Source organism: Sinohyriopsis cumingii, chromosome 5 (assembly GCF_028554795.1).
Source record: "Sinohyriopsis cumingii isolate HCF-2022 chromosome 5, ASM2855479v2, whole genome shotgun sequence".
In the NCBI taxonomy this organism is placed as follows: domain Eukaryota; kingdom Metazoa; phylum Mollusca; class Bivalvia; order Unionida; family Unionidae; genus Sinohyriopsis; species Sinohyriopsis cumingii.
This window is the reverse complement of record NC_142965.1, coordinates 28,065,442-28,085,111: the sequence shown is the minus strand read 5'-3', so window position 1 is coordinate 28,085,111 and position 19,670 is coordinate 28,065,442. Positions and strand designations below refer to the sequence as shown.

The following is a 19,670-nucleotide window of genomic DNA, read 5'->3' as shown; positions in this document are numbered from 1 at the left end:
GGCAATAAAAATGGTATCACCACTGTGGTGATATAATTTGTCTCTCACTGATATATTATAATAATAATAATAATAATAATAATAATAATAATAATAATATTGACTTAGCTCTAAGCTCTTTACAAAATTAGGTAACATAAAAAACATGCAGTGACAAGATTACAAAAACATACCATGAAATTACAAAAAAAGACATGCTGCCAATAATTAAGGAAGTAAACATAATTTAGTCTTTAAGTCTATTCTTGTAGTCGAAAAAAGTCAGTTTTAACAGCACTCTTGAATGAGATGAGTGTATTTATGTCTAAGATCTGTTGGGCCTGGTACGCAAAAGAACGTTGTCCATATGACCTCATTTTAACAGTGGCAACACTGAGAATGCGACTTTTGGAAGAGGAGTGTAAAGTGTGGTGTACACATGGTTAAGGTCAAATAGGTATATTTGACTGGAGCCAATTAATGAAATGTAGCATAATGAACAGATTTTGAGTTTGATTCTGGATCTAACAGTTATCCAGTGAAGGTTACAGAGCAGGGGTAAGGTGTGTTCAGTTCTTCATACTCTAAGGATGAATCGAGCAGCCATGTTTTGGAGTTTCTGGAGCAGATACCGAGATGAATCAGGTAGTAATGAATTACAATAGTCCAGTCTTGAGAGAATAAAGGAACACACCAGTGTTTTCTTGGCATCAACTGAAAGAAAATTGTGAATGGAGCTGATGCATCTCAGCCCAGATATGCAGCCTTGCTTATTTTTTATTACATGTTGGTGTAATGAGAGCATACTGTCAAGAGAGATGCCTACATTTCATTGACTGTGAATTTAATGTTGATGTTGCTGATACTTATTGTTTGAGGTAAAGGATGTGAATGAGAAAGTCTTTGTGTTGTGATCAGGAAGGTGTCAGAATTTCACTATGATATACATAATATTTGAGTGTCTCATAATGTTATTCAGAGTAAAAGTGTTATTGTAAGATAGAACAGTTTTTATAACATGATACTCAGTTACTGTAACCATAGCAACATGTTATTTATATGGTATTTGATACAGTGTCATTATGTAAAGAAATGTTATAAAACATTTTTGGGAGTATTTTGAACTTTATAAGGTTATTCAGTATGCGATGAATGAAACTCTTGGAACAAAAATGAAAATCTCATTTCACAAACAGCATGTTATAGATAGTATCATTCATCATATTTCATGAGTAACACACTAGTGTAAAATTAATATCTAGTATTTCTCCTCTGAATACTTTCCCCAGTCACGTTAATAATAGGATTGTAAATATGCTACTTCTTGAATCCAGCTATACTAAAAGACAGTAATTCATCTTATACAAAGGGTAGTAACTATTGCACATTACCTCCACTTTTCCCCCCACCAGGTGTCACCAGTTTATTTTTCGAATTGGTTGGATTTTTCATGAATTTCTCATACTTTGTCTGTTTTAGACTGTATGGTACAACATACTATCATTGATGTATGCTGACCTCAAAAGTTAGTGCACTCTATTGATAATGGGTGTTATTTAACAAATTATTATTAACACACTGCAATTATAATTTATCTATTGTTTCTATTTCTTTATCAGTTGAGAAACATGTCTTCTAAATGCAGTAAATGCAATAAATACAAAGCATGGGAAGACACAGATGAGTTTTGCCTAGCATGTACGAAATGCACCTCTTCAACCCTATGCTGCATGTGTAGTTCATGGTAAGAGGACACCTGGTAGCAATTCTGCAAAAGCAAAGAGAGAATGAAAAGCACACAAAACCAGTATGGATGTACAGTAAAACCTGTCTTGAGAGACCACTGCTATGAGAGACCACCTGTCTTGAGAGACCAGGTTCTCCATGTACAGATTTAGAGATTATATAGTGTTATAACCTGTTATGAGAGACCACCTGTCATGAGAGACCATTATGTTTTGGCAGAAGAGGTGGTCTTTCAAGACAGGTTCCACTGTACTAATTATACATCCAAATACCAAATTATTGGTGAGCCTTGTGGGGGAAGCTATTGCAGTCCCCCACCACCATCACCTAAAATCAGAAAGATGATACCTTCCTTCCACTATGATATCAGCAGAGTTGGCAGGGGAGGTAAATGCAGATATGTTACAGTAGTAGTTTATATGCTAGTCTTTCAGCAACATATGCATCAGCTGGTAAAGGTGATGACACAATTCCTGATTACAGGCCAAATTTTACCTCTCTTTCATTCTTTTGCAGAGAATATGGATACAGTGGGGGATTGTTCCCCTATTTTTAGGCAGCCCAGTAAGCTTAAGTCCCCACGCAGATCTGAGCTTGGCCTGCAGACATGTGAGACCAGTTATAAGGGGTATTTTTCAAGATTCAGGGATCCAACCATCTTGCCAGCCGAAGCCATACCCGGCATCCTGCGAGCCCAGACGTCCATACCCAAACTCAATTACAGGGATCATAATGATGGATCCAACTGTTTCACAAGACCTATGGTTTCATATATTTGTAAGGAGGGGAATCATAGTGAAAGTTATGTCTCTACAGCCAAGTCAGTGGTTACACATATAGATCAGGACAGGGACGGTAGCAGAAAATCCATCCATACAACCATGCTGCTGGCAGGACTGATACTGAAGTCAGTGCGTGTCCAACAACTGGGCTAACCATCTACCCAACTAATCAGCCATCTGTCAGGCTTTGACAAAATGACCCAGCAAAGCCAGCTTTTCCTATTTTCACTGCCTAGCTACAGGGGATTAGGAGTGGTTTATTTAGGTACAGTTGTATTGCCATCGTTTATGGTTTATTGAAACATGGAAGCAGACAAAGAGCAAGACTATTCATATAGTGAGTGTGGAACATACTTCGTAGCAACAGCCCTTCTCCAATCTGACCATAGACAGGACAGAGTTTAGTTTTAAGGCTGCAGTCAGAGAGATTTACCAGGTGTTGGTGGCTTTAGAATGCTCTCCACCCACTACCAGCGCACATGACTATAAAATAAAAGCATGGGTCAGCATCGATAATGAGGAATAGTCTGCTTCTTTCCATTTGTTTCCCCAGTCAGCAAAACTCAAGGAAATTAATGACTGGCTGTCCAAACATATTGGTGACTCAGGGAAGGACCATAGATTTTTCAGCAGGAGGTTACAATTGCTCATAAATAAACGGGGTGGGTGAAAATTGTATGAAAGTAAAAATCTCTAGGGTTCTATTCACAAATGTTAATTATAAAGGCCATTGGAAACTTGAGGCCAGTCATAGATTTGAGCTGCCTCAACAAATTCATTCTTCTGTTATAGTTCAAGATGGAGACTGAAGTCTGTCTGACTCCATCAGAAGGGACAAGTATGCAATCAGTCTCAATCTCACAGATACCTACTTTCATGTCCCTGTCAACCCATACTCACTAAAATTCAGGAAATTTGGTTTTCTTTCTTTTACAGTTTACCAGCTTGGAGTCCTTCCTTTTGGTCTAAATATAAGCCTCTGGGCCTTCAACAGAATTGTGAATTATATCATCACCTTGTTCTTGTAGACATCCTCTGCTAACAGCAGCATGTCTGAATAATCTTCAAAAACATATGATAAGTGCTGTTCTCCTCAAGGGCAGTAAACAATCTTCTGTCCATTTTTTAATCATCTTAGTTTCCTATTGAACTGGGAAAAATCCATCTTTCCCAGTGTTTGTCCATCTGGGTATGGAGTTTATAGCCAGTTTCAATCTAGTACATCTGTCTCATTTAAACATTATATGGATTGTCGTCTCATAGAGACTGTTTCAGTCAGACGTGGATTTGGGTGAGAGAGTTCTTGCAACTCCTCGGGTTACTTGATGCAGTAACAGTCTGATCCTGACTGGCCATATTTACAGCTACAGTCTGATCCTGATTGGCCATATTTACAGCTACAGTCTGATCCTGACTGGCCATATTTACAGCTACAGTCTGATCCTGATTGGCCATATTCACAGCTACAGTCTGATCCTGACTGGCCATATTTACAGCTACAGTCTGATCCTGACTGGCCATATTTACAGCTACAGTCTGATCCTGACTGGCCATATTTACAGCTACAGTCTGATCCTGACTGGCCATATTTACAGCTACAGTCTGATCCTGATTGGCCATATTTACAGCTACAGTCTGATCCTGATTGGCCATATTTACGTGCTCCTGTTACAGATGATTAGCTGGCTCCATGATGCCCCTTTTCCAGTCCACTCGATGAGAAAGTAATAACATGAATGAGATATGAAAGCTGTCATGAATGTATTTTTGGCTCTGGAAGGACAGACTCCAGGTGGAAGTCAGTCCTGATTATGTCTGACAGCTCTGTAGTGCTGACTTGCCTCATCATACAGGAGGCCACCAGATTGCCATACCTGTGCATGCTGGTTTTGCTGTTTTTTTTGCTGGCATTGCCAACAACATGCAAATCAGACATGTTACCAGCATATTCAATATTCTAGCCAGACAGGGCCAGGATATTCATGCTGAATGGTCCCTTCATCTCTCATTTTTTCCATTGGATTTGTGCTCTTTGGGGGCTTCTGATGATCAACCAGTTTGCAACAAGGTGAAATCACAAGCTGCCAACTTTTGTCTCACCAGTCATGGAACCAGACACTTGGACCATGGATGTAATATCAATCAGTTGTGAGGTGTTTGCTTACCACCCTATGGTCTTGGTACTGAAATTAATACAGAAATGATAGGGTCTGAATTGCAAGATAATTCTGATAGCCTTCTCAGTGGGCCAAGTCCTGGATCAACGATCTAATCAAGGTAGTGATAGACCTAACCAGAAAGATTACCACTAAGCCATTTCTTCTCAATGAACCAAGGTTGCGTGTGTTTCACCCCTGCCCAGGCTGTCTTTTCCTTCTTTCTTGGCTGTTGTCAGGACACTCTTATGAAAGAATTAAAACCTTCATTTGAGGAGAGACTCAAGAGCATGAAGGCTGTACACTCTAAGGGCTTATGAGGAACAGTGGCAGGTTTTCAGGGACTTTTGTAGAGTCAGTACCATCATAACTTTCAGTGCCTCAGCCCCTCAACTTGCCGACTTTTTTTCAGGCTGTATGAGGAGAAAAGGTTATCACCAATTACCATTAAAGGCTACTGCTCCTTGATACCTGATAGAGGAGTGCAGTATTACCAACATAAGGGTTTAGTGTGGCATTTTTTCCAGTGACATATACCACAGTCCTTTTTCACTGTACCAGTACTTTGGTAGTTTCTATCAGTAAGAATTGACATAAATTCCAGAGTAATCTTGTAACAGCAAGATTTATGATTACTGGCTTTCTCTCATAAATATCTTGCCCATGTGTTAGCATCCCAGTCAAAGCTTTCCTGCCTATTATATCAACTTGGTTATGTGCAAGTGTCCCATAGCTAATCAATCAAACACCTGAATAAGTGTGGCTTGAAAGGCCATGTTTTCCTGTATTTCCAAAGTCCTCAGCAAAACAATCATTGTCAACTGACAGGTTCCTATGTTCTTAAATATGCAAATATTACAGTACTTTTCCTCTAATGCCCACACATCGTGAAACTCAAATTTCACACTTGTATGGCTTTTTTCCTGTTTTACATTTGTATGACTTTTTAGTAAAACTTTTCAAGCCAAATATTAGTAATTCAGTCCATTTAGTATAAAGCACAACCCAAACATCTAATACAATGAATTATTCCTATCTCAAATTACTTAAAATGTTGACCTAAAATATCCAGAGAATTTACTATGTTTAGAAATTAAGGCAGGTCCATTTTACGAAATAATCCATGCTATCATAAAGTCTTGTGAATGCTTAATAATAATAATAATAATAATAATAATAATAATAATAATAATGCTTTATTTATAGAGGGTGACTCATTAGTCAAGACTATTCTCCCTTGAGGCCCTCTTAAACAGAGTATAACAATGCACATTATATGAAGAGAGCAATAATTACTGTTTATTTTAACATGTTTAATATTAAAATACAAAATTCCATTATCTATTAGAAACACATACATGCTAATGATATCTCTTCTTAAATACTCTAATATTTTCAGCAGATTTTACATGTAGTGGAAGCTTATTCCACAGAACTGTACTAGAGTATTGGAAACTCTTTTTCAATTGCTGTTTTTGGTTTTGATGCTAGAATGTTTCCATGTGATATTGATCTCAACTGGTATTGTGTTGGAAAAGGCCTGAATAAGTCCTAAAGATACTTTGGTGCAGTTCCATGTAGACATTTAAATAAAAGAACTGCCTTGTGAAAATCTATCCTGTCATATATTGTAAACCATTTGAGTTCTGTAAATAATGCTTTTGAGGGATGATCAACAGATGCATCTAAAATTACACATGCTGCTCGTTTTTGAAGTTTTTAAATCCTGTCAAGCACAGATTTAGCAGTTTCCCTATATATTAGAGCAATAATCCATTGTTGGAAGAATATATGACTTGTAGTATAGATTGCAAGTTTCCATAGGTAAATATTTCTTGATTCTGCTGAGAAGGGCAATTTTGGATGACAGTATTTAACAAAGCTTATCAATATGGTCATTCCATAATAAATTATTATCTGTGGACACACCTGCAAGCCTTTCATGTTTGACATTTTCTAATGGATGATTATTTATTGCAAGAGATAGTTTTGGGTTCCCTGACTTGTGTAGCTTTTGTGATGTCCCCAAAATCTACATTTTGTTTTACCATCATTAATTACCATCCTATTTTGTTGTGCCCAGTTTTGGACTCTAATAAGGTCTGAGTTTAATCTTGTTTGGATAACTTTAGTATCAAAACTAGATGTATACAAGGTTGCATCGTCTGCAAACAAATCTGTATTTGTGGATTCATTATTTAGTGGTAGATCATTGATATAGATAAAGAAGAGGAGAGGGCCCAAAACTGAGCCTTAAGGGACCCCTGAATGAATAGTGCAAGTTTGAGAGCTAATATTGCCAATGCTTACTTGTTGAGACCTTTGGTTTAGGTGTGATCTAAACCAGTTTAAAGAAGGATTTTCTAACCTGTAACAGTTCAACTTTTGCAGCAGAATTTCATGATCAACAAGATCAAAGGCTTTCTTGAAGTCAAGGAAAACAATCTCAGTCACATGTCCATTATCCATACATTATGATTTAACTCAATTACTTGGATTGAAAAATATCTTTCCAACATCACTCCCCATAATCAACAAAAAATTATTAAAATCTAACAAAGCCAAAACCAGATATGTAAATACTAATAGTATACTAATATCCTTGGTTAATTGCAATAGAATAGTTGGTAAATTGTAGGCATCGGTGTCAAAACAGTATTTTTAACAGCAAGCTCTCTAACATCAGCACAATGTTTTTTGCAGGGTGTCAGCTATAATGTAAGCTAAATCATCCCATTTTAGTTAGTTTTTAGATTACCACTTGTACAACAGTTAACATACACATAGCAAATTCATCTACTTTAAGGCACTGACCATTTCATTTGGGGGTCTGCAATTTTCTTTTGAGCTATTTTCTTTACATTTGTCTCAAGATATTTTTTTTTGCCTTCTAATAACATTATAGATGTGCTGTGGTGTTATTTTGCAATAAATTAGAGCAAGGTATCTTTTGAAGCTAGTGACAGAAGGAATTTTTCTTTAATATAGTGTCAGGCCCTGTTTCAGAATACTAAATTGTTAGTCCCTAGCATAATTGCAGTGTACCATGGTAAGTATCACTGTATGTTCACAAATATTTCTTGGTACCCAGCTCTAATATCAGACACATTCAGGCACCATGGCAGTGGAGATATTTGTCATGATAAAGATACATCAGACCTACAAACTAATTTGAATTTGAATAGACCGATATCCCTCACCTTATTTCCAAACTGGAATCTATCCTGGGTCTTAATGTGGCTCAACTCCAGGACCTTGCTTGAGCTGTTATCATACAAAACCTGTTTCCTAATAGTTTAGGCTTTGGCTTGCAGGGTGAGCAAGTTACATGCCCTATTATTCGACCAGAACGAAATTTCAGATCGGATGGGATAGTGATCCTTGTTAGATGGCCAAGAACCCGTTTCCATCAGTGGGCAGTCAGAGAGTCATCCTCTGCTCCCTTTCATCTATAGATAAGTCACAAATAGCAGCCAAGTAAGCATTACTTGAAGTGCACTGAGACAAGTCATGGCAACTACAAAGACTGTTTCTCCCTGTGAAGGCAGGAAAGCAGGATATCGCCTCTCAAGCCCCATTGTCATGGCTTAAGTGGGTTATATACACTGTTTACTGTGATATCTTAAAAGATCAAAGTCAAGTCACAAGGATTTCACCTCCTGAAATTAGAGCAAACTCTGTGAGCATCACATTCAAATGCAGTGTTTCAATCCAAGACATCACAGAAGCTGTTGGCTTGCATGCAGAGTCAGCCTCCTGGAGTTTTTGTCCCAGGAATTTAGCTTTACATAAATATTATCTGAATCTGGTAGGTCCCGTGTCTGTGGTCCAGATGACCACCAGACCTAATTAAACCAACACAGCATTTTAGCTTTGCAGGATTTGCCAGTGAATTTAGAAGGTAAGAAGACTTCCGTAATCATCTTCTTAACTTGAGGGAGGAGTCACAGATCATGTGATCATAGGCTTTGTTGATGTAAGGTGGAGAATGGATTACCCAAGAGACAAATAGTACGCTCAGCATTCCATCCACTTGTTACCTATTCTCCTAATGGAGAATGTATTGAAAGGTTTTTAATTATTTTTTTAGTAAATTATGTTTCTTCAAGAATACTTACTCATTCACAATACTTAAATACCCGCCCAACCACACTGCTGTGTGAGAATCTTTGTTGTAATTCACACAACTTAAAACTGGCAATACTACACGGTGGCAAGGGGAGGTAATATGCAAGAGTTACTGCCCTTTTTTTAAATGATATAGACAGAAAAGACTAATTTTCATCGTTTAGTAGGGGTCTATTTGGGAGTTAGCAGACTTATGTTCCTAATTGTTAATGTGATCAGGTAATTATTCTCTGAAAAACATAATTTTACTGCAAAATTTGCTTTCTGTCAATTTACAGAGCCATTGGATGAAAGAGAGCAGAGACAAATTAGGTCGTGCAATATCCCCAGTCAGGAACATTGATGTAGATACGAGTCCAAGCTGTTCACCCAAGCCTTTAGTCAGTAGTACCAGCAGCAGCAGTAGCCCTCCACCATGGAAAAAGAGTCGTCTTGATACTGACATTTCTCCAGTTCGTATACCATTTAATGACATATCAGATGATGAAGACTGAGTCCTTTGATGTATTCTTTGATAATGCATAAGTCTTATCTTAAGCCAGTGCAAGACTTTTGAAAAATACAAATACGTTTCATGCTTTTATTAGGAAAATTGTAATATTTCACCTTCCAGTTAATGTGGGTGCATGAGTCTCATTGTGAGTCAGTATTCAACAAGTTTTTGATAGGGTAAAAGAACTAAATGGACTTAATTTGGATATGCATTGTATTTCTTCATCTGTTCTTTTTAAAAAGTCTTTTTGATTAAAAATATGTTCTGAATATAATAATACAAATATACAAATTTACATTTATTCAAGTAGTAAACATCAAAGAGTTGTTGTGTCAGCTTTGATATTGTACATTTCTCCATCAGTATAATGTAGTACAGATGGCAAACATGGTATGTATTGAACCACTGTATAATGAGAAAGATTTTTAAACATTTGATTGTGTACATGTGGTTGTGAAAGAAAATGGGACATGGGTAAAAAATGATAAACGACAAGATGATTATAACAAAAATACAGATGTCGCATCATAGAAAGTGTGCACTCAAACCGGTCAATTAAGCACATGTGAAAATAAAAATTACTGACTGAAACTTTGTGTTGTTTCAAACGTCATCATATCCTCACTTTACAGATGACCCCGTTGGGTCACCATTGCTTTTGGAGGAAGAACTGAAGAAGTTCAGAGACAGGCAACTCAGGAACTGCCCTCCAAACTCACTGTTCAACCACACAAGCATTTAGAAACTCAGCCTCTGCCAGTGTGAAGGGACGTTAAGCAGCCTCAGGGCAAAGGATATTTTCTGCAATATGTGCAGATGAGGCAGTGGAGCTTCTGCAAAGATCACAATTCTGGGGCAAGTTGAGGCTGAACATTGGTTTGAGTTGCCTCAACCAATTCATTGCACCACCAAAATTAAAGATGGAAACAGTGAGATCAATCCGCCACTCCATCCAAAGGGATGCATATGCTGACAGTCTTGATATGACCGACGCATATTTTCATGTTCCTATCCACCCCGTATCCCAGAAATTTCTTCGGTTTGCTTACCACGACATGATTTATCAGTTCAAATTCCAGTTGGCTTCATCAACAACGATGGCAGCGTACCTGGATGACATCCTCCAGAAACATATGGCAAGTTATATTCTACTCCAAGGCAGAAATGCACTTTTAATCATCTTGGTCTTCTAGTGAACTGGAAAATGTCTGACCTCCGTCAATCCCAGCTTTTGTCCATTTGGATATAGAGTTTATCACCAACCTGAATCTGGTATGACTTCCTCATGTTTGCATAATCAAGATCATTGAACTCATCGAGTCTATTTCTAAACAGACTTAGATTTCAAAGAGTGAATTCTTGCAACTCCTTGAATTATTCAATACGGTGGTGGACTTGATCGTGCTTGGACATCTTGATATGTTCTTATAAATGATGTTGTTAACACAATGACACCCATTTTCAAGTCCCTTCAATCAAACAGTCATGATCACACCTGAGATAGGATCATTCCTGTGTCAGTGGCACAAGCTGAACTTGGCTAACAATAATGATCATGCTGGAGAAACCCCAAGTAGAAATAAACGTAAGTACCAATGGCATTATGTACAGTTGGGGTGCCCATCTGTTGCCAGAATACATGGGAGCCAGGGGAAGAGTCTCATCAACCTTCTAGAAATTAACAACTCCTTTCACTTCTGGAAAGATCAGCTCTAAGGCAAAATTGTTTTCATTACATCTGACAACTCTGGTGGTGACCTATCTCCTCAAGTAGGGGCACCAAATTACCCAAACTGTGTGTTCTGATCCAGAGGCTTGGGCTGTGGATGCAGTGTGAATCAGTTGGGAAGGATTGTGCCTCCCACAGTCCTGATACCAAAAATAATCCAAAGGTTTTTTGGTAAAAAATACAAGATGATTCTGATAGCCCCTTTCAGATGGGTAAAGTCCTGAGTCACCAATATACTTGATCAAGTGATAGATCTGCCCATGCAGATTCCGGCCAACCCAAATCTTCTCAAGCAACCATGGTCACGGGTGTTCCTTCCCTGCCCAGATCATTCGCTGCACATCTGCCTCTTATCAGGGCAGCCCTGCGAGACAAACAGTTTAAGCCTTCGATTGTGGACAGAATGTGGAGGGCAGGAAGGCTAATGAGGGAAAGTGGCATGTTTTCAAGGATTGGTGCCATGTCAATAACATTGTCCCTCTGAGTGTGTCAGTCACACAACTGGCTGACTTTTTTTCTTTGGCTCTTTGAGGAGAAACACTTGGCCCCAGTTACTATCAAAGGCTAACAGTCCATGATATCAGACACATTCTGACATCAGTGTAGATGTGATTTGGGGCATGATAAAGACCTTCAGATCTTTCAGCTAATTTTGATCTCAATCGATCAAAATCCCTTACTCTGTTTCCAAAATGGGATCTGTCCTGGGTTTTGACATGGATCAATTCAAATACGAGCCTCGTCATTACTTGCTTTCTTCCATGGACAGGTCAAGAGCAGCAGCAATACAAGATCCTGTTTGCACACTCAAACACTGCTTGCAATGCACTGAGACAAGCCATGGCATGAGCAAATGCATCTTCTTTCCATTGAAAGCCAGAGGCAGGATATCATCCCCTGAAGTCCTTGCTTTGGGGCTGAAATGGGTTATACACTCGGCTTACTCTGAGGTCCTACAAGATCAGTCACCTCATGGAGTTTACCACTCATGAGATTCGAGCCATCTCTGTGAGCCTTGCATGTGAATATAATGTTTCGACCCGAGATATAATAGAAGCTGTTGGCTGGCATGCAGAGTCATCCTTCTTAAGTTTTATCTCTTAGTTTTAGCTTCAAAGCAGAGGTAAACCTTGGATCTGGTAGATCTGGTGGCATCAGAACAGAAAGCCACCAGATCCCATTAAAACACAGTCTGTGATCTTCACTGGATTCGCCAGTGATATTGTATAGGTAAGAAGATTTCAATATTTATCCTAACTGTATGTAAGAATCACATATCAAATGATCCAAGGCTGTGTTGCTTATGTAATTAGGATAATGGGTTATCATTCGCAGGGGGAATCCAGCCATGATTCCCTTGAGAGATACCTGAGGTAAAGGTCAAATGCTCAGCATTCCCTCCTCATATTATCCTCCTAACTGAATGAATGTTATTGGGGAAAGTTTTCGAAGGAGAAAATAAATTTTAAAATAAAATTACATTTCTCTCAGAATACTTACCCAATCACAATACTTAAAATCCCTCCAAACCACCCCATCTTGGAAGCATCCTCCGATAAAAACTAGCAACACCTGGCAGTGGTGAGAGAAGATAATGGGCAAGAGTTATTGTCCTTTTGTCTGTATGAGGTAGAAGATGTTTTTCATCTTTTTATAGGGCTGGATTTGTGAGGTAATGGCTAATTTTTCTAACATAATATGATTGGGTAAGTATTCTTGGAGAAACATAATTTACTTAAAATTTTGCTATTGCCAACTACTTGAGAAAAAAAGTTTCTAATGATGAGCATAATTACATAAGAAGGTGAAGATTTAGATTTTAAAAATCCTCAGGTGCTGTATAATACTTGCCACAAGTTCATTTCTAGGCTGTAAGTTTGACAATAATCTCTATTTTTAGCATGTTGATCTAGTCACATACATTGTACATAATCATACGTATCCAAGTTATGCCAACCATGGATTAAAATTCAGAATCATTTATACAAATATACCACACATGAATTTAAATTTTAAATCATTTACAAACATATTGCCAATCAAAGATTGAAATTCCAGTTGATATTTAAGGAGATAATATATATTGTTTCAGTTATAAACCTGGTTGGTTGGGAGGTGGGGGCTGTGTTACTATTTATGAAGGAGGATATGTAAAACGTTTCTGTCTATTCCTGTAGAATTCTAAAACTGAGTTCTGGTTTTTGGGTATTAATGTTATTCTTGTTTTAGGCCAATATGCCACTTCTAAGAATTGCAGTTTTATGGATATATACTTGATTCCTGTGTACATGTTGACGTTATAGCAGTTATATTCATGAATGACACTTGTGCATTTTAACTATATTTTAGTCAGATGATTCAGAAAAGTATGAAGACATCATGATCAGGCTTTGACAATGGAGTCAAAATGAAAATCTGCTTTTTGTTTTGTACTCAGTATTACTGCATATATTTTGTATGACTGGTTTGCTTTTTATGATTCATTGTTGAGTTTTAGCAATATATGTTGAGATTATTTTTGGATTGGATAAGAAAATTTACATATTTATTTTCCTTCTTTCATAAACTTGTACATTTTTATATTATTATTGCTGTGATGTATGAAAAAATCAGTCAGAATTAATAATATTTTTGCAAAATTATTTACCCAAGAGATGAAATAACATGCATTCCCTATACACAACTATCTATACACAACTCTGTATAACATGCCAATCAATATTTTATTTCACTTAATGCAACTAATTTGTATGCAAGTCATATTGACTTGAATTAGTCACCTAAATAATATTTTGTTGATTTTAGGTGCTTTCCATAATAAATAATAATTGTTCTGTTATTAAAACTGCTCTGCTGGCCTAAGTGATTAGAGCGTCCATCTCGAATGTTGGAATTCGTGGGTTCGAAACTCGGCTGAGGCATACCAAAGACTTATAAAATGGTACAAGCAGCTGCCTTGGCACTCAACATTAAGAGGTTAGCATTAGGAATGGTCAGTCTGGTGTCAGGATGATGTAACTGGTTGGGACATGATGCTACTTGTCTGGAGCATGATGCCCTACTGCTAGACATCACTATAAGCTACCGCTGCAGACATTGTAGCAAATATAACTGGGAAATTGTTAAAGCTACATTAAAAATCTAAATCACACACTCACACTGTTATTAAATAGTGTCATAGTTAACACTTTTGAAATTCATCACAGTTTTTTATCTCTACTGAACCCTCATGTGTTTTGACTTCTTATTTTTAAATTGTAGACTCTGTAATGTTTGGACCGCTCCAGTGGCCTAGTGGTTAGAGCGTCCACCTCGGATGCAGGAGGTTGTGGGTTCGATCCCCGGCTGAGTCATACCAAAGACTTACAAAAATGGTACTAACAGCTGCCTCGCTTGGCGCTCAGCATTAAGAGGTTAGTGTTAGGACTGGTCGGCCTGGTGTCAGGATAATGTGACTGGGTGGGACATCATGCTGCATGTCTGTGGCATGATGCCTCAGTGCTAGACATCACTATAAACTGTCACACTGCAGACATTGTAGCGATATGACTGAAAAATTTTTACATTAAAAATCCAAATCACACACACACATTGTAATGTTTATCCCAAAACTATTTTGCCTGTATTGGTGGTGGGTATCATAAGTATACTAGATATATGTATGCATGACCAAACAGATTTAGTTTTGTTGGCTTTGTTGATGCACCAATTTCCCAAGAACTGTTTTGTTGGCCAGAAAAAGGAATGGGACCAATCTGTATGATGCATTCAACAAGTGGCACACCAATTTTGTCTACATCAATTGGTACAATAATGGTTCATTTGCTTTGCAAGAGCAATTTGGCCAATCTAACCAGCCAATCTTTTCATTTTGCACTGTGATGTGAATCTTGCCCATCTTGCAACAAAACACAGAAGGTTATTATTGTATATCTCAAAGCAGTGTGACTTGTTTCTCTTGGAAAATCCTGATGTAAGGTATTCATTGTCTCCAAAAACTATCGCCATTGCTATCACACGCTTGCAGAAAGGAGACAGGTTTGTTTCAGTCCTCAGTACAATGCATTAGTAAAGAGCATGTAGATCTATTTGCCAGGTTTGAGGTCTGTCATTTTGGTATAATCTTTATATTGCAAGGGTTTGGTTTGGCACTATCCTATAAGAAGTAGGACAGTGAGATCTGATTTTAATCAGATTCTCTTCATCCCGACCTGAACAGTTTCTGTTTCAACCTACACAGAACATGGAATAGATTCATATTGTCATCATTTGTCAAATTATCACACGATGATGGCACACACGTTTGTGCTAATACTTGAAACTAACATCAGGACAGAAACTTAAAAAATACTTTTATGCAATTTCATTATTTAAAGAAGGTCATCAAGATTCAAGAGGAATACTGCACAACCTTTTTTTCAAAATTAATAATTTCTATTTTAGTCTAGGATTCACCTATGCTGGTGGAACATTTAGTTTGTATACGTTACAAAATTACTTAAAATATCACCATTATCTGGTTGTCTGGGTGCCTCTCTCTCTCTCTTTTAATAAAACAGTTGTGCTGAAATATTATTTTTTATCTTGATAAACAAGCAATATTTGTAGTTTTATTGAACATTTTAATCATATCAAAAATCTGATGTATGCAGAACATTAAATTATCTTTGGGAATGGTTTGCAAATTTATTGTCTGTATTTATTCATTATCACACACACATTTATCTCTTTCCAAAGATTATATCCTAAACATAGTAGGGATAACGGGCCAAATTTCATCTCAGGTTTATAAAAATGGTATTTTTGTGAAGATCAGAGCATCAGAAATCACAAATTTGAATATAAAATATAATCCTTTTTAGGATTTGTGCTCATAGTACTTGCAAATAATTTATTTTATTGCCTGCAAAAAAAAATTATCCAAAAAGTGAGCATTTGTTTCTACATTGTACATATTGAATACAGCTCCAGTAAGGGAATGCTTTTGGGGGTTACAAGCAAATATAACCAGACTGTTTTTTTTGGGCATAACAATGTTAACTTTTTTTCAGCGGTAAAATAATGATAAAATCACAGACAAATGAAGACGTTTATGCAGGGGCTATGGATGTTACAACAGCCTGAGCTGTGATTAGCTTTAAAAACTAAAAAATTTTAGGGTTGTTTTTTTTACTGGGGGGAGGGAGAGTGTCACAATTTGTATTGATCTTTTTTACTGAAACATTAATTTCATATCCAAATGCATCAAGCAAGTTTGATACTGTTTTGTAGCATTAGTAATAAAAACAAACTTAGCTGGTTACTGGTAATGGTAGCAACATTATTTATATTCAGTGTTTATATAGTTGTTACCAAAGGAGTCTGACGTTTTATTAGTAAGATACCTGTTAATAAATCACCTGATATGTACTAAAATATGTATATTTATTGTACAGATAAGGTGATTTTGCGTTGTCACAGATTTCTTTGTACTTTATTGATAAAACGTCTATGTGGTTGATACCTCTACCAGCTCTTCAAGGGAGAGAACTGGTCCTACCAAATACTGCTAAGCCTGACAAAGCCTCTCAAAGCCGTGCAAAGTCAGTTTTTAAAAAAAGTGTATTTATATTGTTAATTATATTGCTGAATAAATTAACCAAACTGAAAGACTACTTTTCAACACAATAAATGACCGAAACTGGACAAGTTCAAATTCCAATAATGAAAAGGTAATCAGGTCTTACAAAAACTTGTGAGAAAGGTTATTTTATAACTTGTTCATTTGACTGATTATCGAAAGAAAATGAATATTTCAATAAGTTCTAATGATACAAAGCCAGACAGTCATACAAAGTCTGACAAAACCTCACAAAGCCAGACAGATTCATGCAAAATCAAATTAGACAAGTGAATTTTGTGTAAATTATATTGACAAATAAATTAACCAAGTGAAGGACTAGTTTTCAGCATAATTATAAATAATGATAAAGTACTGAAAAAGTCCAACAAAACCATATTTGAAATGTTTGTTATTTTATAGACTGTTATTTTACTGATTATCGAAACATACGTTGACAAACTCAACAGACCTGTCGATGTTTCATAAGAAAGGCATGCAAAGCCCGACAAAGTGGTACAAAGTGATAATATAAATGAGTACTATTGTTGTAAGGTGTTTTTGCTGCATAAGTTACAAAAAGAAACGTGTTAGATGTGCTACCTACACCATAATTAATGTTGGAAGACAATTTTAAAATTCATTGCATCTCAAAAAGGCATACCAAGCTTGACAAAATCTTTTCTGAAATGTTTATTATTTTAAAATGTCTGTATCTGATAAACTACCAGCAGAAAATGGTCATTTTTCACACAAGCACACAATTACATAAAGTGGCATAATAAAAATGTGTATTTCAAAGTCAATGTAATTTCTTGGTCATTATCTTAAACTTGTGTCCTACTTTCTCTGCATTCTTGTCGCACGGCACCTTGTTCTTTAGTTTGGCTGCCTTGCCAGTTTGGGGGCTTTCAACAGTGTACATGCTGTGGTTGTTAACTGAATGTGGGATTTCTGCAAAACGTCATGAATATATGGTCTTTTTCTTCCTGAGATTTTGAATTCCATGCAGTTCGTATATGTTTTCAATGAGTTTGTTGGTTTTCATTGGTTCCCAGTTTAATAATAATAATAATAATAATAACCGTATTTAGCCTGTTCATCGCACTTTCATAATTGTACACTCCACCGTCAGCTGTACAAATGCACACACGACACTCATAAGGGTATTGTCCAGAAATAGATTTTAAATCATCATATGCCAACCCATCGTAGGTAGCGTGCATCCAACACTTGCACTTATCACAAGCAAAGGAACCAACACCACAATAAGGTTCACATACTGCACCAGGCCAGTCTGGGGCGATGGGTTTCAATTTGTGATTTAGCTTTTTTATAAGTCTCTCTGTTAATCATGTAGTATTTTTTTGCTGTCATCTTTTTCCTCCCAGAGTTATTTTTTATCTCTACATTTAAAAACTGTGTCTCGTTTTCTCCTGTATTTCATAGGCGGTTTTATTAATTTTATCAGTTTATTCTTCTTTTAAATACTGTCATTGAATTTACACAAGTAACTGTGAAAAAATAAATATATAAGGCTTCCCAGCGATTCTGGCGCTTGTCTGTTAAATGTATTAAGTGAAATATTACATACATACATACATACATACATACATACACGTGTGTGTGTGTAGGTCTTAGCGACCTGGATCCGTTCCATTAAGTTTAGTGGTATGTATGACCAGCTCTTCTGTTTTCTTTAGAGATTGTTGATAGTTAAGATAAACAGAACAGACTTTATTTTTCATATATTATCCCCAAAGTTTTGGCTTGTTCTGATTAAACGTGGGTGGGGAAGACTAGGATGGTTTCCTCGACAATTCCCAATTAAAAGTATTTATGCTGTATGATGATCAATACAAGAACAAGAAGCTTTCCTGAACTGTGTAAATTCACTTTGTAAGTGTTTAAACGATGTCCCTAATAAAATATGTGCAATAATCTGCGTGAAGAAGTGTTTTAAAGTCTTTTTCTACGTTAGGGATTTTAATCTCTTGTATGTTATTATTGTTTTTAATGTTCCTATTGAGTGCTTCAGTTGAAAGTACATAGAATATGATTGACAGTGGACATCCCTGTCTTAACGACCTTTATATTGGGATGTCTCCCGTCAATGCCCCATTGATTGTTATTTTTGAGGTTATTTTACGATACTTTGCCTTGATCCAGTTTCTTATGTTTTCTCCAAATCCACATGTATGAAGGACTTTTTCGATGAAGCCATGTTCGATTCGATCAAAAGCATTTTCTTGATCGAAAAGAAGCATGGCCCTCTTCTCGCCCGTGCTTGTTATTAAATTAAAATAATTGTACAAATTGACAATGTGTTGTTAAGTATATTTTCCCCTTTCCCTCCAGTTTTGATTTGTATCAACTGTTGTTCCTATACATAATTTGAGTCTGTTTGAAATTATCTTACTCAAAATTTTATAATCAGTATTTCAGTAGCGTTATTGGTTTCCACTTTTTTATGTCTTCCCTGTCCCATTTCCCTTTGTAGATTAAACTGATTATTCCCTTCCTCGTGGATTTATTCATTTCCCATTTAAATAAGATATTATTTTACAGTTCAAGAAAGTCCACTAATTTATTTTGAAAGTTTATGTAGAAATCGATAGTTAGCCCGTCTGACCCCGGAAATTTTCCTCTTGTTAAGTTTTTAATAACCTTAAAATTTCCTCTGACGTTATAAAGTTTTCGCATATTTCTCTTGCCTGGTCTGAAATATTAGTAAAGCCTGTATTAGTGATATCCTTCTCTGTAAAATTTGGATCGATATTTTGAGATGTGCATTTATCTGTATAATATTTTATGTATTTCATCTAGAATTTCCTTTCATCTGTTTATGTTTTTTGTTATTAATGCGTATTTTGTCTATCCCCCTTTTAATTTCTAATCTTTTATAAATTCCCCTTCCCTTAGTGTATATGTCGTTAAACGTCCCCGCCCTTATTTTTATCTGCGTGATGGCTCCGGTACTAATAGGTGCCTCGCTAGGCGCTCAGCATTATGAGGTTAGTGTTAGGACTGGTCGGTCTACCATGGCAGGATAATGTGA

The 19,670-nt window shown here is 36.6% G+C and overlaps 1 protein-coding gene across 3 annotated transcripts in view; it reads left to right on the top strand.

Moving 5' to 3' along the window:
* Window positions 1-18,935, top strand: part of LOC149798848 (choline-phosphate cytidylyltransferase A-like) — a 53,832-nt gene extending 34,897 nt beyond the window's left edge. For 2 of the 3 annotated variants that reach the window (XM_089957751.1, XM_089957749.1), the window contains exon 9: window positions 9,070-18,935. In XM_089957751.1, coding sequence (XP_089813877.1) covers window positions 9,070-9,285 — 216 coding nt within the window. In that variant the 3' untranslated portion in view covers window positions 9,286-18,935. The remainder of the gene's footprint in view (window positions 1-9,069) is intronic. The other variant, XR_016421039.1, reaches the window with a different exon arrangement.
* Window positions 18,936-19,670: the final 735 nt, after the last annotated feature.